Here is a 22,890-nt window from a genome sequence, read left to right on the forward strand (position 1 = left end):
AAACTCTAAGGGGTCCCTGTTCTCTCAGAACTCCTGGGCGTTGTAGGCTCTGTCCCTGGGCTGACCTGGCTCCCTTGCAGGTCTGGTGAAGGCAGCTCCTTGTCTGTGATGAGCTGGAGACATAAACAGAGGGCTGCTTGTGCCTGCATCTCTACGAGACTGACCTCTACTGCTTCAGTGACCTCAGAATGAGTATATCTCTGATAGAAGTCCACAGGTGCATTCAGTATTCAGCCACAGTGAGTGATGGAGGCTTGTGTATTGGCGGTTCAGTGGGCCCTGAGTACCTGGGTAAGGGGATCCTTACTTTGCTGTAGCCTTCAGGCCATACAACTCTGCCTGGGCTGGTCTGCACCAGCTGAACTATACTCCTGAATTCAAATTGGCTCCCTCTCTTTGGGATAATCATTGGCTGCCCATTATGTGCCCAAGAAGGTGTCCTTTGTCATTTACTCAGTTCTCCATGTCTCTACCACATACAGGGTCGTATCATCGCGTTCATCTATAACCTAACCATAAAGTAACTCTCTCCTTGGTCTCAGTTCTGATGATGAGACTTCAGGATTGAGGTCCCAGCTCCTCTGTTCGGGTCCCTTTGAGCCTGACCTTGACCTAGACCCCAAACCACATAGACTGGTTGTCCTTGTGCCTCATCCTGACCTCCAGTTCCCAGCACTAGTGTGGGTGAACACTGCTGTCTTGAAGAGTGTTCCAGGGCTTCCTGAGTTGGTTGGGAGAGTCAAGTCGGTTCGGGAAGGGATAGGCTACAAGATGTGAAACTGTTTCCCAGTAGGCCTTGTTAGCATCTTTACTCACCTAACATGAATTATGAGTTTGAGAAATGTACTTCTAAGATGCTTTCCATGGCTTCCTGCTAACGGGCCAACCATGGACCCCCTCGTTTGTTAGTCATTCTCCCCTCTGGGTCACTTGTATGGAACTGGGAAGTTCACTTCTGTTCCTAAAGACCATTGTTTCTGCTCAAGGACCTCGTTCCTCCTTACTGTTGCTTCTGCCCACTGCTGGCTCCTGGGACTCTCCTTGTTTCTCCCTGATACCCTGCAGGCCCTCCCTGGTCCTTCTCACTCAGTTTCTCCCTTTCCAGGTGGCAAGGACTGCATCCCGGGCGCTGGTACTACAGGATTATTTCCTACTCTGGGTCGTACCCAGGGGGATACAGCATCAATGGGGTGCTTTTAGGGTTAGTTGGGTGGATGGCGGTTAGATAGAATCTCATACCATTACTGTCCCTTCTCTTAATTACTAAGCCTTTAACCCAGACATAACAGACAGAGAATTCACATCAGAAATGTTGAATGATAAATGATAAGTTCTTTATTGAGCACAAATAGAAACCGGGAGGGTGTGTGACCTTCCCGGTCTGAGCTGATCCAGGAGTTGGCTCTCAGGGGTACATGGTGAGCTGGGGAAGGTGTATCTGGGTGAGGAAGGCCTCCATCCCTGACAGTCTCGGGGACCTAAGAACACTCTGCGGGGACCACACTCTTCTCCACAGTGCTCCCCTCGTGCGTGACCTGGCAGGTGAATCTGCTGCGAGATTTCCACTGGTTCGGTGACAGGCTCAGGTAGCTGCTGGCCGCGTACTTGTTGTTGCTCTGTTTGGAGGGCTTGGTGGTCTCCACGCCCTCGGTGACGGGAGTGCCGTCTGCCTTCCAGGCCACCGTCAAGCCGCTGGGGTAGAAGTCACTGATGAGGCACACCAGGGTGGCCTTGTTGGCGCTGAGCTCCTCATTGGAGGGTGGGAAGAGTGTGACCGAGGGGGCCGACTTGGGCTGACCTGTGGGGCAGGGGAGAGGCAGTAAGTCAGAGATCAGGTGTCCATGGCTGAAGCTCCTACCTCAGTCCTGATGTGGGGAACAGCTCTGTCATGTCCATGGCTTGGGTCTCAAGGGCTCCAGCTGGCTGAGTTCAGGTCAGCCATGGGTAGGGTCACTCACCTTCTGTTGGAATGAATCTGACTGCCACCTTCAGTAGTGTGTGGGTCCCTCCATGGCCTCAGACTCTCTCCAGGTCACATGTCCTCCTAATCCACACAGTCCTCCCCCTGGGACTTGGTGGCACTGGCTCTGAGACCTGCTTTCCCTTGTGATTCTGTCTGTCATGGACGTTGGCATCACTGCCATATCCGCCAGGTCCCTTACCTGGTTACCCTGTGTCTAGTCTGTCCTTGTTGCAGGGCTGTGTTCCCATTTGAAAAGTAGGTTTCCTGCCCCCAGAGCCCCTCACACCATCATTGCAGCCTTGCCCACCTCCCAACAGGACCCCCACCCCCGACCCCGGGGATGCTGAGTGGGTAAGAAGTGGGAGTTCCTGGAGCTGGATTACAGGGAGTCTTGTAAGATGGAGAGTTTTCAAGTGAGGTGAATTTTCAGTTTTGAGGTTAGACCATGTCTTTTCTGAAGGGTCTCCCTGTTCTGTGAAGTTTATTTGGGTGTCTGTCTGTTTACCATTTCTGGAAGGCTGGCAGTCAACGTCCCTGTCACCTGTCCCTATCGGCGGACTCTGATCCACGTATCTGCTCATGGACCACACCTCCCTTAGAGGACACTCTCCTGAGACCTGTTCTGATCTTGGTGTCCTTACTGTTCCTCTAGAGGTGGAAAGTCCCAGTACCCTTGGGCCCTTCTCTTCTGACAACCTGCCTCCTCTTTCACCCCCTTGTCCCACTTCCACCTCCATGTCCCCAAGTCCCGAGACCAATGCTCTGCTCTCTGTGCTTCAGGCAGCCCTCCAGCTGGGACGAGCCAAAGACAGAATACTATGCCTGAATGTCCCCAGTATCCTTCTCACACCCCGTGGCCCTGCTAGCAGTCCAAGCTCCCCACTTCTTTGCCTTCACCCCTCAATTTTCTTTGGACTCGCGGAACCCAATTTTAAGGATGGGCTATGTCTGTTCTGAAGGGTCTCCCTGTTCTGTGAAGTTTACTGGGGGTCTGTCCATCGTTAGATTTCTGAGGTCTTGGCAAGACCTGTCACCTTTTCCTACCTGGAGACCCTGGCCCAACGTATCTATCTGCTCAGGAGGCTTTCCTGCGGTGGTGAAGGCATTTACTTTGCTGCCTGAGTGTCCTGAGACTGTCCTGTTGCTGGCTTCCTGAGTGTCCCTATGGAGGTGGAAGGCCCAGAACCCACGGCCCCCTTCTCCTGTGATGTCCTTCCTTTCTTCCTGACCCCCTTGTCCCACTTCCTTCTCCATGTCTCCAAGTACCGAGACCAAGGCTGTCCTCAGTGTTCATCAGGCAGTTCTCTGCCTTGGATCCCCCAAGGATGGAAACCGGTGCCCGAGCCATCCGCAGAATCCTTCCCACACCTCACGGTCCCTCTGGCAGCAGGAACCCCTACTCATTTGCCCTTCACCCTCAATTCTCCTCGGACTCTTGGAGCCCAGAGACATTGAGTGGTGAGCTGACCATCCCTGAGTCCAGAGGAGAAGATTTCCTTGGGGAGAGAGCTGGAGTCACAGTGAGGCCTGAGTTCAGGTCTAGATTAGGAAGGGCTCACGGGGACGTCCCCTGTAGCCCTGAGCACTTCTGACAATATGGGGCCAGTGGAGGAGATAAGGGGCAGATAAAAGAGGCAAAACTTACAGACCCCACAGACCTTCAGCCTGAGCCCAGGTCACAGTAGAAAGCAGAAGAAAATCACCTGAAATTGTATACTGGAGCCAAAAGAGGAGGAAAGGGGAGACTCACCGAGGACGGTCAGATGGGTCCCTCCGCCGAACAAAGCACACTGTGACACAGCCTGGAACACAAACCTTCTGTCAGCCCCTCCACCCCTGACCCAGGCCCACCTGCAGCTGCTCGGGAGGCCCAAAGCCCAGCCTTCTTGTCACGGGTGCTGGTCAGGCAGATGGGTGGGTGATGGGGGTGACGCCTGGGGACCTGGAATCAGTTCCATGGAGGGTTCAGAATCCATCTATCCTCAGTCATGGGGAGGGGATGGAGAGATGCTCTTTAGGTATGGCATCAGAATTCAGCTAACACCATGCTTAGGAAGGTGCTGTGTGCTCTCCTCAGTCTGTGTCAGGATGTCATTGTAGAAGGGGTGAGCAGGGGTGTTTCAGCACAGAGGTGATGGAGCTGGGAGCCCTTTGCAGAGTTGGGACTCATGGGGAGGCTCCTGGATATGCCACTCCATCATGCAGGGGAAGCAGTGGAGGTTTGGGGTCAGGAATGGAAAGTGTTGGGAGGAGAATCATGTTTCCCCCAGCACTTAGATCTCTCTCTTAGCCCCGATGTCCCGAATCGCTGCCTTTGGCTGGTTCTTTAGGAAGGTAGCATGGTCACTGTTTTAGTGCCTATCCTGAGCTGTGAGGGCAACTGTCATGGTATAGGGAGATGTGGGCTGAATATAAGCTGGATAGACGTGTTGGGCCCCTGGTGTGTGTGGATGCAGTCACTACATCCTACAATTTTGCCCTGAGTGGAAGTGTCGGAGTCTGTGCCTAGCCTTGAACTGACTGAGAATCACACATGGCCCACATGCAGGAGCATCACTAGCACAGGTTCCCCCACCAAGCTGGAAACCATACTGTACCTCTGCACTGGACCTTCACATTGAGGAAGCTCTCTGACACCTATGGCCTTCTCCTGCATCCTTGCCTTGGGATGTCACCTGCAGAGCTCACAATAGGGGACACACAGGTCTGGCATCCTTCTTTCTTTGTCACATTGGCACACTGAGCTAGAACTCTGACTGGCTTCCTCGATCTGCTCTCGATGAGTGCGTAAACACCCTTCCAGCTTCTCATGAGGTTTCTTGTCTCACTCCAGCACAAATAGAATCCCTGGAGCCTTCTATTGCTGGTGGCTGGCTCTGGTAGGGATGACAGAGATGGAATTGTCTCTGTTCATGTCATATCCTGGCTCCCTGTGCAGCCCCTTCTACCCCAGCTCCTCCTGATCTTTCCATAGAGATGCCCACCATGGCAGTGTTGTAAATGGACCAGTGTCTCTGTGATCATCATGAGTGTGCATGTATGTTTCTGTTTGTTGGGACCTGTGTGTGTGCTTGTGTGTGTGTTATGATCAGATACTACACCGAACTCCTAAGTAGATGAGTCAGTTGAGAAACCTGTCAACAGCGCATTTCCAGAATCTGAGTCTTGATTTGTAACAGACACCCTAGGCAGGTTAATGAAAGACAAATGATGGGCTCATGGGTTGGCCTGGCCTCGGAGGGGTCCCAGAAAGCAAAGCTGGAGTCTGTTTCCCAGAGAACTTGGATGTAGTGTGAACCAAGAGACACTGGTGGGGTGAGATGCCAGCAGTGGGAGTGTGGGTGTGAGTGACCAGTGCCCAGGCAGGGGCTCCTATAGTGAGTGTGACAGGGAGTCTGTGGGAGGAGGACAGTCAGCGTTCCTGGGGAGGTAGGAGCAGGTGTTCTCATGAGAGAGGGAGGAGGCTCTAGGTTGTGACAGTGGGGAATGTCTACATGGGGTAGGAAACCAGGGAAAAGCTGGCAGTGAGTGGGGGTCTATAGGAAGAGGAGAGTGGGAATATTCAGAGGAGGGCTTCTTGTAGATGGTGAGGTGCCAGGTCCAGGGAGAAACTGAGGAATTATCCAAGAAATCCAGGGGATCTGGTATCAGTGAGGGAAGCTATGACTGGCAGTGGGCATGGTTAACACAAGAAGGAAAGCTAGAGACATTGTGGAGGATGGTCTCTTTAATTTCTGCTGTTTTGATCTCCTGTTCAGGAGTATTGTGTGACAATTCTGGCTGAGAGCAAAATAACCCCTCATGAAACATGAGGACGCCTTCACTGGGCTCTTTTCCCAAGGCCAAAAGAATCCTGTTTTCCCCCAAAGATGGTTGAGTTCTGGACTGAAATGTTAACCCAAATTACCAGACAGCCTGAATTCTGATTGAATAAAGAACATTTTATTGAGCATGATTGGGTGCTGGGAGGAGGGCTGGGATGATCCTGGTGCAAGGGGAATCCTTCCTGGAGGTCCTGTGGCTCTAAGCCCTTTGAGTGGGTAGGGGATGTCTTGACCTAAGAGCACTCCTCAGGGACCACATTCTTCTCCATGGTGCTCCCCTCGTGCGTGAACTGGCAGGTGAATCTGCTGTGAGATTTTTACTTGTCGGGCAACAACCTCAGGTAGCTGCTGGCTGCATACTTGTTGTTCTGTTTGGGGGGGTTGTTGGTCTCCACGCCCTGTGTGACGGGGGTGCCGTCTGCCTTCCAGGCCACCGTCAAGCAGCTGGGGTAGAAGTCACTGATGAGGCACGCCAGGGTGGCCTTGTTATTGCTGAGCTCCTCAGGGGAGGGTGGCAAGAGGGTAACTGAGGGCGAGGACTTGGGCTGACCTGTGGGGTGGGGGAGGGACAGGAGGTCAGAAGCTCAGCTTCCACGTTTGGGGTCACTTCACTTGATATCGGCCTTCATGTGGGTACAGGTACCTGAGCATTCAGTCAGGCCTCCATTTCCCCTTCTGTGTCCATGTGAATCCATGTTGTGGGGTGGTGGGGTGGGTTAAGGTGTTATTCAATCATCTCCCCACCTTTGCTGGGAACCTTTGAGGTGGATTCCTATCACCACCCATCCCGAGACTCTTCTGAGATCTTTCCTTCCACGCAGACAGCTAACTCTCACTGTTCTGCTCCTGCCTCCTCTGACTTTTGACAGTGTCTGTCTCAGCTCTACTTTTGTCCTCTGAGGCCAGTGCTATTATGTGAGCTCTCTGACCTCCTATTGGCTCATCCTGTGGACCATTCTATCTTGAGTCTTGTGTGAGGTCTTTGCCCTAAGAGGTCTTTTTTTACTCAGATGTGTCTCTCCTGGGCTGTCCCTGATGGGGCAGGATCCTTGCTGATCATACAGAGTGTGTCTGCGTGACCTTGCATCACTCTCAATCCATAGCCTTTCTGCAGCCCCAGTCCCCGTGTCCTGCAAATCGGTCATTTCACTAGAGCTTTCATGCCATAGGTTCTCCTGTGTTTGTTGCAGATGTGTGTCCTGCAGGGACTCAAGAGTCCACTCATGTCTCACATCTTCTCATTCCATGACTCTTTCTCTGGCATCTACTCCTACAAGCTCCATCCTGCCTCTGGCAAGTTTGTCTGAGTCCCCGTGCCAGCTCGGGAGTGTATACGGCACCCCATGAGGCCGTGGGGAGCTCTACTTGCACCATTGCTTATTCTGGACCCTGAGTCCCTGAGCCCCGGGCCTTCTCCTGAGCCTTGTGTGTGTCCTCAGCCTTGGCCCATAGCATGCCGCGTCCCTTTAATATCTCTACATGGTTACTCCCCGCAATGCTCCCCCTTCTCTCTTCCCTTTTATTTGAGGACCCTTAGTGACTCCCAGAGACAAAGGTTGTCCAACAGGAGGCCTTTCAAAGGTGGACAGAAAAGAGCACATACGGGACCCAGGATGACCCGGTGGACACATAGTTGAGTTTGTAGGTCATCCTGACCATCACTTGCCTCTCACCTAGCAGTGGAGGGGCTGTGATGACCAAAGAAACAAGCAGGACAGTGTGTAGTGGGAGGGAAGATCAGGGTCCCAGGGACTGGTGTCCAAAATTAGGGAATTATCAAATTGAGAAAAAACACATAAAAAAAAAATAGACAATTACTCCCAACATCTGGGAGAACATGGAAGGAGGGAGAAGATGAGACTCATCTAGGATGGTCACCCGGGTCCCTTCGCTGAAAACAAAACATGGCGATACAGGCTAATACAAAAACCACTGCCTGGGAATCCCTGCCCCACCCCTTAGAACCCCACCTGCAGTTTTGATGGAAGAAGTGGGGGGCACTGCTCCATACTAGTGTCTGCTCAGTGGGGGCCAAAGCTCTTCCACCCCTAGCAGATAACAGGATCAATGTCCCCATTTTGCAGCCACAGGATCCTTGGAATCCTTTCTTCCAAAGGAAGTTGGAGTCTGATCTGCTGTTTCTACCTCTATATCCTGGGAATTGGAATGAGTTTGTGGAGGGCTTCTGTGTCACCCTGGGTAACAATCTGTGGAACTGAAGAGGAAATCCCTTCTCTGTATGTTCAAACAATCCTAATTCTTTGGTGAGACCAGGAGGTGATGGCAGAGAGTATACCCTTTCTCCCAAACCTTCCTCTGCAGGGAACATCAGGTGGGCCTGTGTGTATGGTCCACTGGAAACTTCCTATGCCCCCAATCATCATTTCAGAGTCCTCAGCCTTATATTCCCAGGGGATGTCCTAGTTTGGGACTGTGCCATGTGAGGTCTGTCCTTGTCCTGTGGGACATTCCAGGCTTTGTCCAGAAGACCTTGGAAACAGCCCCAGCCAAACTATTCCCATGGTGGGGAGGGGCCTCTTTGTGACTGTTGCTCTGCTTTATTCAGGGGGCTTAAACGCTCCCTGCCATGAAATGGAACTGGTATCAGTGACCACTTTCAGGCCTGGGGTGGGTAGGCACAAGTGAAGTAGAATATGTTGTCCATCAGATAGCAGGAGCTATAGAGATCATCTGGGGTCACGTGAGTGTACCCAGGAGCCACCTGAAGGGCTCTGACTGGACTAATGTCCATAGATACGACCTCATTACCATATGTATAGTGGACAACCCCATGCATTCCACGAGCCTATCTCCTCAATCCCAGCATGTACCAGGTCACCAAATAGAAATGAGTCAGCAGGGGAGGGTGAGGGAGCAGGTCATCATCTTGTGAAGTAGGGAAGAGCAGGGAACAGTGCACATTTCTTTTTTTCCCTGCACATGAAATGTACTCCCCACCTGGGTACGTGGCAGCCCTCCTAGGAGAAGGAAAACAAATGAAATATTGCCGTGATGCACCCTGTCCATCGGATGGACGGAGTCTTTGAACATCAAAGCAGCTAATCCTACCTAAAAAGGTCCACTTGATGTGGGTCCTTTGATGCAAAGTAGCCAACTGTTCAGGGAGGTGATTCTGACATTGTACAAACTGGACCTCCTGAAGGATCTGATGCCAGAAGCCCTTTGCAGGATGAGAAAGCAGAGAGGATGGCTCAGATACAACTCTGGGAGGTTGTGGCTGCATCCCCACCATGGGAGAGTCCCAGCACCAGCCGCTCAGCCCCTTAGTCCCTTCCTTGCAAGGAAAAGTAGAGTGATGGGGGATTCTTACAGACCCAACAGTCCTGAAGACACCCGACCCCCACAATCACAGTGTCAAATGATTTTCAATACTCAGAAAGAGAAAAGGAAATACCCCCAAAGAGCAATAACATCAACAATATAATTCCATGCATTCACTTGTGACAAGTTTGAGGTCTTCACTGATAAGTATTTTCATTGTTAAGGATTTATAGTTTCTACATCGGTTTGATCATGCTACTTTAGTTTCTGTTTAGGCCTTTATCTTTTCTGGTACACAGATGAAATCATTATTGAGAAAAAGATATGATATCTGGAATTTGTTTCCAAATATTGCATAAGAGAGCAATTATTTTGTTGTGTCAGCATCATCAGGGAATTGATAGATTGGGACCTGGTTGATGGGAACATGGAGGTACTCTTATTCCTCTGTCTCCCTATTTTGGTGTTTTCATTTTTCCTTAATGCACACTTAGAAGAAACTTACAAGAAGAGATGATTAGTGTGGGGCAGTATCAGAGGTGGGGTGATTTTTGCATTCTACAGCAGGGTTATGAGTTAGACTTGGGTGGCCTTCTCCCACATGTGGTCCAAGCACTCAGATCCATGACATGGGGCCAGCAGGTGCTGTGGCATACTAGGACCCCCTAATCTCCCTTCTCCCTCTTCGGCTTCCCTAGGGCAGGAGTGGCTGGGATAAAACTCTAAGGGTTCCCTGTGCTCTCAGAATTCCTGGGCTTTGTAGGCTCTTCTCTGGTCTGATCTGGCTTCCTTGCAGGTCAGGTGAAAGCAACTCCTTGTCTCTGACGAGCTGGAGACATAGACAGGGGGCTTGTTGTGCCGGCATCTCTGTGAGAACGACCTCGCCTGCTTCACTGACCTGGGAGTGAGTGTGTCTCTGATACCAGGCTACAGATGCACTCAGGATTGAGCCACAGTGAGTGAAGGAGGCTCAGGCATAGGAGGCTCAGTGGACCCTGAATACCTGGGGAAGGGGATCCTGACTTTGCCATAGCCCTCAGGCCACACTCACTCTGCCTGACTTGGTCTGCACCAGCTGAACTATACTCCTGAATACGAATTGGCTCCCCTCTTTGGGATAATCGTGGCTGCCCATTATGTGCCCAGGATGGCCTCCTTTGTCATTTACTCAGTTCTCCATGTCCCCACCACTTGCAGGCTGATATCATCAACTTCATTTATAACCTAACCATAGAGTAACTCTCCTTGATCTCAGTTTAGATGATGAGACTCTTCATGACTGAGGTCACAGCCCCCTGTTAGGGTCTCTTTGAGCCTGACCTTGACTGAGGCCCAACAGAACATAGACTGTTGTCCTTGTGCCTCAGCCTGACCTCAAGTAGCAACACAACTGTCTTGAAGAGTGTTCCAGAGCTTCCTCAGTTGGTTAGGAGAATCAACTAGGTTCAGGAAGGGTTAGGCTACAAGATATGAAACTGTTTCTCTGTAGGACTTGTTAGTGTCTTTACTCACCTAACAGGTATTGTGAAAGTTTGAGAAATGTACTTCTAAGATGCATTGTTCAGAGCTTTCCATGGCTCCCTACTAAGGTGCCAACCATGGACCCCTCACTTGGTAGTCACTCTCCCCTCTGGGTCACCCTGTATGGAACCAGGAAGTTCACCTCTGTTCCTAAAGACCAGTTTCTGCTCAAGGACCTCGTTCCTCCTTATTGTTGCTTCTGCCCACTGCTGGCTCCTGGGACTCTCCTTGCTCCTCCCTGACACCATATGGGGACCCCTGGTCCTTCTCACTCAGTTTTTCTCCCTTTCCAGGTGGCAAAGACTGCATCCTGGGGGCTGGTATGGCAGGACTATTTTCTACTCTGGGTCACACCCAGGGGGATACAGAGTCAATGGAGTCCTTTTAGGGTTAGTTGGGTGGATGGCGGTTAGATAGAATCACGTGTCATAACTGTCCCTTCTCTTAATTACTAAGCCATTAGCTCAGACATAACCAGACAGAGAATTCACATAAAAAATGTTGAATGATAAACAATAAGTTCTTTATTCAGCACAAATAGAAACCGGGAGGGTGTGTGACCTTCCTGGTCTGAGCTGATCCAGGAGTTGGCTCTCAGGGGTACATGATGAACTGGGGAAGGTGTATCTGGGTGAGGAAGGCCTCCATCCCTGACAGTCTCAGGGACCTAAGAACACTCTGCAGGGACCACACTCTTCTCCACGGTGCTCCCCTCATGCGTGACCTGGCAGGTGAATCTGCTGCGAGATTTCCACTCGTCCGGTGACAGGCTCAGGTAGCTGCTGGCCGCGTACTTGTTGTTGCTCTGTTTGGAGGGCTTGGTGGTCTCCACGCCCTTGGTGACGGGCGTGCCATCTGCCTTCCAGGCCACCGTCAAGCCTCTGGGGTAGAAGTCATTGATGAGGCACGCCAGGGTGGCCTTGTTGGCGCTGAGCTCCTCATTGGAGGGCGGGAAGAGTGTGACCGAGGGGGCTGACTTGGGCTGACCTGTGGGGTGGGGGAGGGAAAAGAGGTCAGAGGCTCAGCATCCACCATGGGGTCACTTGACCTTAGTCTTCATGTGGGAATAGGTTCTTGAACATCCAATCAGGCCCCTAGTGCACAGTCTGTGTCCACGGGTTCATGTCAAGGGTGGGGGTGGGTTAAGGTGTTCCTCAAAAATCTCCCCACCTGTGCTGGGAGTCTTTGAGTTGAATTTCTGTCACCACCCATCCTGAGACTCTCCTGGCACCTGTCCTCCCACAGAGACATTGAACTCTCACTGTCCTGCCCCTGCCTCCTGTGACATGCTGACAGTGACTGTCTGGGCTCTATGTTTGTCCCTCTATGGTCAGGATTATGATGTGAGCTCTCTGACCTCCATTGAATCATCCTGTATACCATTCTGATCTGACACTTCTGTGCTGGGGAAGTGAGAGTCTTTGTCCTAAGAGATCTGTTTTTACCCAGATATGTCTCTCCTGGGCTGTCCCTGATTGGATAGGATCCTTGCTGATAATAGAGTGTCTGCCTGTGTCTCTTGTGTCTCTCTCATTCCATTGTCTTCTGCAGCCTTGCCCTCCATGTCCTGCAAATCAGTCATATCACTAGAGCCTTCATTCCATAGATTCCGCCTCTCTTTGGGGTATGAAGTATTTCCTGCAAGGACTCAAGTGTTCATCCAGTTCTCACATCCTTTCATTCCATGACCCTTTCCCTGGCACCTTCTCTTCTCCCCACTGTCCTCCCTCTTGCTGGTTTCCTTGAGTTTTCAGGACACCTCAGGGTTCTGCCTTGCAACCCCATGAGGCCTGGGGGTGGGGTTAGCTGCTCCACCGGTACACCATTGACCACCCCAGATCCTGAGTCGCACAGTTCCAGGGCCCTGTTTTAAATGTCTGACCCATGTGTCCCCAGCCTTAGCCCTGAGGGTGCCGTGTCCCTGCAAATTCTCCACATGGTCACCCCCTCAATGCTCCCTGTTCTTTCTTCCATTTTCTATGGGGACTCTTAGTGACTCCCAGATATAAAAAAGGTCCAACACAAGACCAGACAGGAGAGGACAGAACAGAGTACATGGGGGTCCCAGGATGACCCCGGCAGACAGATTTTAGATTTTAGGTCATTCCACCATTCCCTGTGCCTCAGGTAGGAGGTGCGGGGTTATGATGAACAAAGAAGCAAGCACGACAGTCGGTACAGGGAAGGGAGGAGAGCAGGGTCCTAGGGGCTGAGGTGCCGGGTGAAAGAGTAACCAAGACTTTTATATAAGATACACAGAGAAAAAAAAAAACAGTCAAAAAATGCCCAAATGTCTGGAACAGCAGGGGAGCAGGGAGAAGATGAGACTCACCTAGGACGCTCAGCTGGGTACCTCCGCCGAACACCCAACACTGTGATACAGGCTCATACAAAAACCCCGTCCATGGGAGGCCCTGCCCCAACCCCAGCCCCCCACTTGCAGCTGTGATGGAGGAAGTGAGGGTACTGCTTCAGGCTGGTGTTTGCTCAACAGAGGAGCCACATGTCCCACACCCATATCAGAATAGCACCAATGTCCCCATGTGTACAGCAATAGGATCCTTGGAATCAATTCTTCCAATGGAAGTTGGTATCTGATTTGCTGTTTCTACCACTATCTCTTGGATATTGGAGTGAGTTTGTGGAAGGCTTTTGTGTCATTGTGAGTTATTTTCCATGGAAATGAACAGGACATCTCTTTTCTGTATGTTCAAACATTGTAATACCCTGGGGAGATGTGAGGTGAGGGTGGAGGGAGTACCCTCCCTCCCAAAGGATCCTTTGCAGGGAGAAAGAGTTGGACTGTGTATGGACATTGGCAACTAACTATGTCCCAAGACATAACTTCAGAGGGCTCTGTCTTATTATCCCAGGGGATGTGCTAGTTTGGGACTGTTGTAAGTGATGTGTGGCCTGGTCCTGTAAGACATGCCAGCCTGTGTCCAGGTGACCTTGGGAGCAGCCCCAGCCAAGCCCCAATCTGAGCTCATGTTGGGGAGGGTCTGGTATGTGACTGCTGCTATGCTTCTCTTAAAGAGTCTTAAATGCCACCTCCCACGAAATGAAACTGGCATCAGTGACCAATTTCAGGCCTGGGCAAGTATGCACAGGATGAAATAGAATATTTTTTCCCTCAGAAAGCTGGAGCTGTTGAGATCTCCTGGGGTCATGTGAATGTACCCAGGAGCCACCTGAATAGACTCCCAGTGGACGAATGTCCATATGGGCAGACATGAAGCCATCATGCAGTGTGGACAACACTGGTACATTCCCAAAATCGGATCCATTGAATCCCAGCATGTACCAGGTCGCCAAATAAAAATGAGTCAGCAGGGGAGGGTGGAGGGAGCAGGTCATCATCCTGTGAAGTAGGGAAGAGCAGGGAACGGTGCACATTTCTTCTTTTCCCTGCACATGAAAGGCACTCCCCACCTAGGTATGTGTCAGCCCTCCCAGGAGAAGGAGGACAGAAATGAAATATTGCTGTGATGCACCCTGTCCATCGGATGGACGGAGTCTTTGAACATCAAAGCAGCTAATCCTACCTAAAAAGGTTCACTTGATGTGGGTCCTTTGATGCAAAGTAGCCAACTGTCCAGGGAGGTGATTCTGATGTCATACAAACTGGACCTCCTGAAGGATCTGATGCCAGAAGCCCTTTGCAGGATGAGGAAACAGAGAGGATGGCTCAGATACAACTCTGGGAGGCTGTGGCTGCATCCCCACCATGGGAGAATCCCAGGACCAGCCGCTCAGCCCCTTAGTCCCTTCTTTGCAAGGAAAAGTAGAGTGATGGGGGATTATTACAGACCCAACAGTCCTGAAAACACCCAACCCCCACAATCACAGTGTCAAATGATTTTCAATACTCAGAAAGAGAAAAGGAAATACCCCCAAAGAGCAATAACATCAACAATATAATTCCATGCATTCACTTGTGACAAGTTTGAGGTCTTCATTGATAAATATTTTCATTGTTAAGGATTTACAGTTTCTACATCGGTTTGATCATGCTACTTTAGTTTCTGTGTAGGCCTTTATCTTCTGGTACACAGATGAAATCATTATTGAGAAAAAGATATGATATCTGGAATTTGTTTGCAAATACTGCATAAGAGAGCAATTATTTTGTTGTTGTGTCAGCATCATCAGGGAATTGATAGATTGGGACCTGGTTGATGGGAACAAGGAGGTACTCTTATTCCTCTGTCTCCCTATTTTGGTGTTTTCATTTTTCCTTAATGCACACTTAGAAGAAACTTACAAGAAGAGATGATTAGTGTGGGGCAGTATCAGAGATGGGTGATTTTGGCATTCTACAGAAGGGTCATGGACATGAGTTAGACATGGGTAGCCTTCTCCCACATGTGGTCTCACAGATCTCAGACACCATAAAGAAAAAATTAAACTAATCTGACACATAAAAATTAAAAACAGCTTTGGGGCGCCTGGGTGGCTCAGTCGGTTAAGCGTCCGACTTCGGCTCAGGTCATGATCTCACGGTCTGTGAGTTCGAGCCCCGCGTCGGGCTCTGTGCTGACAGCTCAGAGCCTGGAGCCTGCTTCCGATTCTGTGTCTCCCTCTCTCTCTGCCCCTCCCCCATTCATGCTCTGTCTCTCTCTGTCTCAAAAATAAATAAACATTAAAAAAAAAATTAAAAAAAAAAATTAAAAACAGCTTTATGGTGAAAGACCCCATCAACAAAAGGCATAAAACACACCAGGGAACAATATTTACAACTATGTACTTAACAACGAGTTAATATCCCAAGTATATGAAGGGTTTCTATAGATCCATAAGAAAATACAACCAACTGAATGGAGAAACAGGCAAAATTACAACTGGTAAATAAATTCACAGTAGAAATAAAATCAGACAATAAAAAAATGAAAGGAAAACAAGTTTTACCAATGATCAAGTAACCAATGAAACAACAAACATAGGCTCACTTATATTCATTGGATGAGCAAAAAAAAAAAAAAGATCAACAATATCACATTATTGTCAAGGATGTAGAGGAAAGGGCACCATCATTCACTGCAGTGAATATAAGCTGGAACCTTTCAGAAGGACATTTGGGCATTGCCTAGGAACATTCCCCAAACACATTCTCTCTGATCGAGCAATTCCACTTTGAGCTATTTATCCATAGTAGATACTTAAGTGCACTTTATACAAGCACACATAACACATGCGCACATATGTGAGGATTTCCATTGCGGCATCACTTGTGATTCATATTTTTAAATGGAAACAACCTAAATGTCCATTAATAAGGGGATAATTAAATACAATCTGGTTCATCCAAACTTTGAGGTCTTACAAAGCCATTACAAGAACATGGGAGATCTATCCAAATTGAGATAGAAAATATCAGTAACACATTGTTTAAAAAGCTTATTCCAGGGTATGGTTTCATTTAAAAAAAAAATCCCAATACCAACTAGGTGTGTGTGTGTGTGTGTGTGTGTGTGTGTGTGTGTGTGTGTGTGTGTGTGTGTGTTTTCAGGGACATATACACATAGGAGAAGCATTGGAAATGTATTGACCAACCTGACAGTGGCCGTCTCTGGAGAATGGGTTTTAGGGTAAGATGTGTGGGGATGGTAAGCAGAAACATTGGATTTTTTCTTTATATACTTCTGTGGTTAATCTTTTTTATTTTTATTTTTATTTTTATTTACAACAAGTACATGTTACTCTTGTATTAAAAATTATTTTGGGGGCACCTGAGTGGCTCAGTTGGTTGAGCATCCAACTTTGGCTCAGGTCATGATCTGTGGTTTGTGAGTTCAAGCCCCACGTCAGGCTCTGTGCTGACTCAGAGCCTGGAGCCTGCTTCAGATTCTGTGTCTCCCTCTCTCTCTGCCCCTTTCCCACTCGCACTCTGTCTGTCTGTCTGTCTCTCTCAAAAAGAAATGAACTTAAACAAATTATTTTAGGGGCACCTGGGTAGCTCAGTTGGTTGACTGACTTTGGCTCAGGTCATGATCTCCCGGTTCAAAAGTTCGAGCCCCACATCAGGCTTGCTGCTGTCAGTCTGTCAGCGCAGAGCCTGCTTCAGATCCTCTGTCCCCCTCTCTCTGCCCCTCCCAAAAAAATAAACTAAAAAAATTATTTTAGAAGCTTGTGCTCTCCCAAAAAAATAAATTAAAAAATTATTTTAGAAGATAAAAACCAAATATATCTTCCTGTGAACATTTTCAAAAGTATAGAAAATTAGAAAGCAAAGTTTTAAATTAGGTGAAGTCCCATTAGCCAGAGACACACCATTGACATTTTTCTATTATTTTGGGCAGGCTTTTGAAAATGTACACATACTTTTTTTTTTTTTTTAATTTTTTTTTCAACGTTTTTTATTTATTTTTGGGACAGAGAGAGACAGAGCATGAACGGGGGAGGGGCAGAGAGAGAGGGAGACACAGAATCGGAAACAGGCTCCAGGCTCCGAGCCATCAGCCCAGAGCCTGACGCGGGGCTCGAACTCACGGGCCGCGAGATCGTGACCTGGCTGAAGTCGGACGCTTAACCGACTGCGCCACCCAGGCGCCCCAAAAAATGTACACATACTTTAAAAACCTGCACATAGTTTTGAGGGTTTGTGGAAGATTCCTTATGATTGATGTTCTATACTGTATTTGGCCACACCCTTTCTGCTGGATATTTAGATTATTTCCAGTTTTCTCTCACCATTAGTAATGTTGAGCTAGTCATTCTTGTTTATAAACCTTTTGTTATATCTTGGATTATTTTCACCTCTCCCCCACCATGAATTCATAGAAGTGGAATTGCACAATTTAAATAAATATACTTAAAAAATGACTTGCTGCATATTGTTAAAATGGTTGTACATTTTGGACGTCTATAGACAGTCCATGAGAGTGCCCATTCCTCCCGGTCAACCTCTGGTACAGTCACTTTAAATTCACTTGCTAATTTCATAGGTGGTCTTGGTACCTGATCCTTCCTCCCCATCCCCAAGATGCAGGCTTTGGCCGTTGTTTCTCCTGGGTCCTTAATCTGGCCTCACATCAATCTCCTATCTGGAGCCGTTTTTCCAAACATGAATCCGACTGTGACGGTCTGCTACCTAAATCCCTCAACAACTCTTCTGGACTCCAAGATCAAGGACGCAGCACATTAAGACACTGCACGCAGCACAGAGTGCCCTGTTGTGCCTGCACAACCTCTCTCTCTCCTCAGCCCAGGCCGCTCCGGGTGCCTGGAGTGGTCACATCACGTGTCAGTGACTCTTCACCTGTCAGACCAATTTGATTGTCCCCACGCCTGGACATGACCCCCTTGGTTCAGGCCCACCCACTCTGGGTCCCCAGGCCTGACCCCTGTGAATATTTATGAATGAGTTGCAGAGTGGACATCCTTGGTGGAGACTCAGACAAGCCCTTGCTCCCCTCTCTAACTGCCTGGCAGAGCACCCCTTCAGAATGTTGCGCCATTTTGTTTCAACACAGGACATGCTGATGAGGTCACAGGGTTCAGTCATCTGGCTTCTTACCAGTGCTGGGACTGTGCCTATGTGCTGTGTGACCTTCCTTGGGAAGGTCACCTTACCTCTTTGGACCTCTATCTTCCTCTGCAAGATGAGGATAACAGCAGGATCTGACTTGTGGGGCTACAGAGGGCGTTTCTGCCCCTAAAACGATTAGTGCCTGCTGGGCACATCCTGCTCCTGCCTGCCTCTTTCTGCCCTACCCAGAGGACAAGGGTGAGGCAGGTGCAGCACTAGTCCAAAATTTAAGGGATGCCCAAAACTCCGTCATCAAGACGTACGATATTTTAATACAGAATACAGAATTGTATTTAATTATTAAATATATTTTTATATTTAATATAATTATTAAATATATTAATAATAATTAAATATAAAAATATTAAATATATTAATTAAATATATTTAATACAGAATTGAAAGTATTACAAACAAAAAATCAATGCAAAAAAATCCGCGCAAGACAGATGTCAGCACTTTAAATACAGCCGGTGTCTACCCAGGCCCCTTCTCTCTGGCCCATTCTTCCTTCTCCCCCCTCTTCCCCTCACTGCTGCTCTCCTCTTCGGATGTCCACTCCTGGCTCCCACCTTAGGGAACTCCACATCCTCCCCTGCCGTGATCTTTTGGCTCCTTACCTTAGGCTCCTTCCCTCTGGGGCTCTGCTCGATGATGCTGTGTTGTGGGCAGCGAGCCATGGGTGCCCATGGCCAGGTGTAGCAGCAGTAGGGGACAGTGCTGCCTGGGGCCAGGGCTCTGTCCCCCAGGAGCTTCACAGCACACTTGGCCTGTCTCGGGCCTCATCTGCCCTCAGGGTGGAAGCTCGGCTTGAACTTCCAGGAGAGGGGCTGGCAGGTGCCTCAGGTCCCTCTTGTTGGCAGCAGCGGTCCCAGTGTGCCTGGCCCACATAGTCTTGTCCTCTGTCTGGGCCTTCTCTGGTCCCTGCACTCAGTGCCCAGTCCTCTCCAGGGCCCATGGCTGTTACCCCTGGAGATCTCCCTCAGAGTGACATCTGCCAGCTGCCCGGCTGTGGTCAGATTCTGGGCTCCACCCCCTCCCACTGAAGCCAGCCCACAGTTCCTGCCCCTGGGGTCCTGGGTGGGGAATACCTGACCTGCCTTATTTCCATATTCCTAAGGGTGACCCAGGTCTGTGGAGCATCTCCCTGGGACTTGAAAAGACCACAGCAAGCAGTTGAGTGCCCAGTGAATCAGGAATCACCAAGGCCTGAGTTCCTTGGGGTGGGACTGGGGCTAGGGCTTCTCTTCTGACCAGTCCCCCAGGCTGGGTCCCTGCACACTCCACTTCCTTGGCAGGGTTGGTCCATCCTGGCTGGTTTCCCTCTGGTCATCTCAGCTTCTCAGCCAGTCAAGGGCCCTGCAGGGAGTGATTCTATATCCCTCACTCAAGGAGTAATGTCAGGCTCATGAATGTTGAAACCTAGCCTTAGGTCACCTCTGGGCCTCATTTTCCTCATCTGTAAAATGGACACAGTTCCTCTGTAGCAGGGCAGTCATGAAGATGAATGAGATCATGTGAATGCTAAGCCCCAGTATGTAGCAGGTGTTGAATGAATGTCCATTCCCTTTCCACCATCCTCGGACTTTGGGCTTTAGAATAACTGTTGGCATGTCCTGGGGGGCGTTTCCCTGTATTACAAGTGAGAAAACTAAGGTCCAGAGAAGATGAAAGCTGGGGCCAAGGGTGTTCTGGGAGTGGGCTGCAGGGTGATCTAGAATCTAGGAGTGAGCTCCTCCCCTGCATTGCAGCTCTTTGTCCACCTGGAAGGCTCATGCTTTGGTTCCAAGGGAGGTGGGGTTTGGGTTCTGTTGGGCAGAGGTGCAGGAGGGATGGACTGCACAGGTGCTTTGGGCTGGGGGCCATTGGAAAGCCCAGGAATATAATACGTAATGCAATGAGGCTGAGGCAGACAGCGGGGCCGGCTGCTGGCTGAGCTGAGATCATTTCACCTATTTGAGGATGAAGAAATTGATGTTCAAGTAGATTCTATACAGACGGCTGGCCCTTGCACGGCTCCAGGACATGCTTTGTTGATGTCTGTGCATCAGCTCTCTGGGCCTGGTGAAGTCTTACTGCTCGGTGAAGAGAGAATTGAAAGCAGCAGGTTGTAGGATCCCGCCTGTCACCCAGCGCCTCTCTTGCTTTCCAGTTGCCTTTTCTGCCACAAGGTCTTTTAATACACCTGCTCAAATCTGGGTTGCAGCCCCTCAGGGCTTCTAGTTTCTGTGTCAGCAGCCCTAAATGAGGCCTCCCAGGCCTGCCAAAGTGACTTTCCTGGGAGGTCCCTTTAAGAGTTGTGTGTCCCATGTTTTGAGTCAGGCACTCCTTAACTTTCCTGCTACATTTGACAGGAGATCATCCTATCCATGGGATGAGGCCCACGCCTGCCTCTGACCTTGGGTTCCTGGTACCATGGGGGCTGGAGTGGCATGTGCCCTAGGAGTCCAGACCGAAGCTGTTCCCTCCTGGCACCCCTGTGTGGGTGTGACACTCACCTACTACCCAGGGCCCAGAAGCTGTGGTTCTCTGGGGGACAGCCCCAGGTCTTGGGAAGAAGGGGCTCTCCCTAAAGGCAGCATCCCCAGCTGTGCCTCTTTTCCCCTACCCCTGCACCTGCCACAGCCTCTGGGCCGCCACTGCCACAAACCACATCCTCTTGTGGTGGCTGCAGTCAGAAATCTGGGTCTGGTTGTTTCCTGGGGACACTTGAGGGATGGGCTGGGTCTTCCCAGATGGTGCAGCTGCAGCTCTGACCCACCCAGGCCTGCCCCCTCACCTCCTTCCTGGATTGAGATACGCCGAGGGCTGGATTCAGGCTGGGCCAGAGGAGTCCAGGTCCATCTGTCCCCCTTGGTAGACCCCCTGCTGAGGGTCCCTGCCTCCTCTGTGCCCTGCCCCAGCCCTTCTCCCATGGAGTGTCAGGGTGTGCCCTTGTCCAATCACTTCTGTCCTGCTTCCCATGTCAGAGGGTGCCCCTGTCTCCTGCTGACCAGTCTCCTGCCCGCTCTGTACTCCACAAGCCCCAGAGACTGCCTAAGTCCAGGTCTCTCCAGCACCTTGCTCCACCACCCCCCCATCCCCAAACTCAAGCCAGCTGGGCCTTCTCATCTCACAGTTGTGCATGGTGTGTGTGTGTGTGTGTGTGTGTGTGTGTGTGTGTGTGTGTGTAACAAAGTATCTGTCTGGGGATGTGACAGAGGTTCTGGAATCTCTCAGAGTTCTTGGAGTCAGGGTCTGGCTCTGCAGCTTCTGAGCCCCACTCTGAGGGATCCCCAGGATCCCTGGAGACCCCTACTCCTTTGTGGGTCCACATTCCAGCTTTCCTCCAGCAAATGGAAAGAGAATTCTACTGCTTCTGTAGATGTCACAGACTCATGACCCTGGTGGGGACCTTCTAGTTCCTTCGACTGATAAACTGAGGCACAGAGAGGGAGAGTTTCTTTCCTAAGACACACAGCGACTTGGTGTAAAGACTGTGTCTTGGGACTTACCAGTACCAGCCAGAGACCTGAGAGGACCAGGCTTTTTTTTTGCACATGAGGTGGAGCCAGCCTGGAACTGAAGGATGGAGCTTGGGAACTTTTCAGTGCTTTAACGCCCAACTCTCCCAATACAGCCGCTTGGAGTGCAGTCCCGAGGGGACAGTCCAATAGGGGGCAGCAGAGACCAGCAGTAGAGGGAGGCTAAACCTCAGAAAGGGCTGGAACTCAGAAGGGGCTGGCCAGACAGAGGCCCGGGAAAGGCTCCAGTGGTGGTGGCAGGCGGGAGGATGCAGAGGCCGGACTCTAGTCCAACATCTTCCCTGACACCCACCTAACCCTTGCAAACACGGCCTGGGGTGAGGCGAGTGAAGCGAGTCACTCCAGTGTGGAGTGGGGGGGCGGATACTGAACTGACTTACAGTTTTGATGTTATATTTATTACGGGATTTTTCTGCATTACGATGTGAAAAAAGATTGCATTAAATATTATTTTGATGACGAGTTTTGGGGTCCTCCCTTAAATTTTACATGTAACGACAGTGGCTTACTCTGCTCATACTAGTGCCGGCTGTGTTTGATACTCCAGGGAACATTTTTTAGGGGGCGGTGTGTGGAGGAAGTCGGGGGGCGGGGTTCTGGAGTGGGCGTGGCCAGCGCCCTGTGGTTCCAGCCTCACCTGACCAGGTGGGTTGATGTTTGCATAGCGGAGCCCAGTTTTCCAGGCCCTTTCCAAAGTCTTGGATTGATACCCGGGAGGGGTACACTCCCTTCATGAGGACCTGCGTGGCAGGTGGTGGCTTTGTAGCAGCCACAGCTCCTTCAGCTCTTCCACCGGGAACAGCCTCCTGGCAGGTCCTCGCTGGACAAAGCACATTCTTAGAGAGGGTGGTGCAGCCTCCTTTATTACATTCATACAAAGCGCTCCATCCTGATGGCTACCAATACTAACGTAATTTACATTCGGTTCTTACTTCATTATTCCTAAAAGCCCACACACCCTCACATTTGTTTATAACTACACGTGTCATATACCATAGTAGTTACTGCACTGCGTATGCTAGTTCCATAGTGGCAAATAGCCTAGAGACTTACCTTGTTTTAAAAAAGTTGTTATAAAATAGATAATCACATAAAATCGACCTCACTTTATTGTTTGACCATTTCTCCAGACACATCCTTTGCTTTTCAGTGATTTTACAATATTCCCCGAAATACCCATCCAGATGTTTACTTGTGTTGACAACTAGAGCCAGACAGTTTCTAACATAAGTACGTCTGAATAGGACC

At 50.0% G+C, this 22,890-nt stretch overlaps 1 protein-coding gene and 1 gene segment (V, D, J or C); both read right to left on the reverse strand.

Moving 5' to 3' along the window:
• Positions 1-22,890, reverse strand: part of LOC109277787 (immunoglobulin lambda-1 light chain-like) — a 208,049-nt gene that overhangs the window by 17,018 nt on the left and 168,141 nt on the right. The gene's annotated exons all lie outside the window — the stretch shown is intronic.
• The window catches only part of LOC109277418 (immunoglobulin lambda-1 light chain-like), a 287,721-nt gene continuing 266,143 nt past the window's right edge, over positions 1,313-22,890 (reverse strand). The window contains 2 exon segments of the V gene segment in view: positions 1,313-1,798; positions 12,923-12,959. Of these exon segments, the coding sequence occupies positions 1,479-1,798; positions 12,923-12,959 (357 nt within the window).

Source organism: Panthera pardus, unplaced genomic scaffold, assembly GCF_024362965.1.
Source record: "Panthera pardus isolate Hobbes unplaced genomic scaffold, ASM2436296v1 HiC_scaffold_15, whole genome shotgun sequence".
NCBI lineage: Eukaryota > Metazoa > Chordata > Mammalia > Carnivora > Felidae > Panthera > Panthera pardus.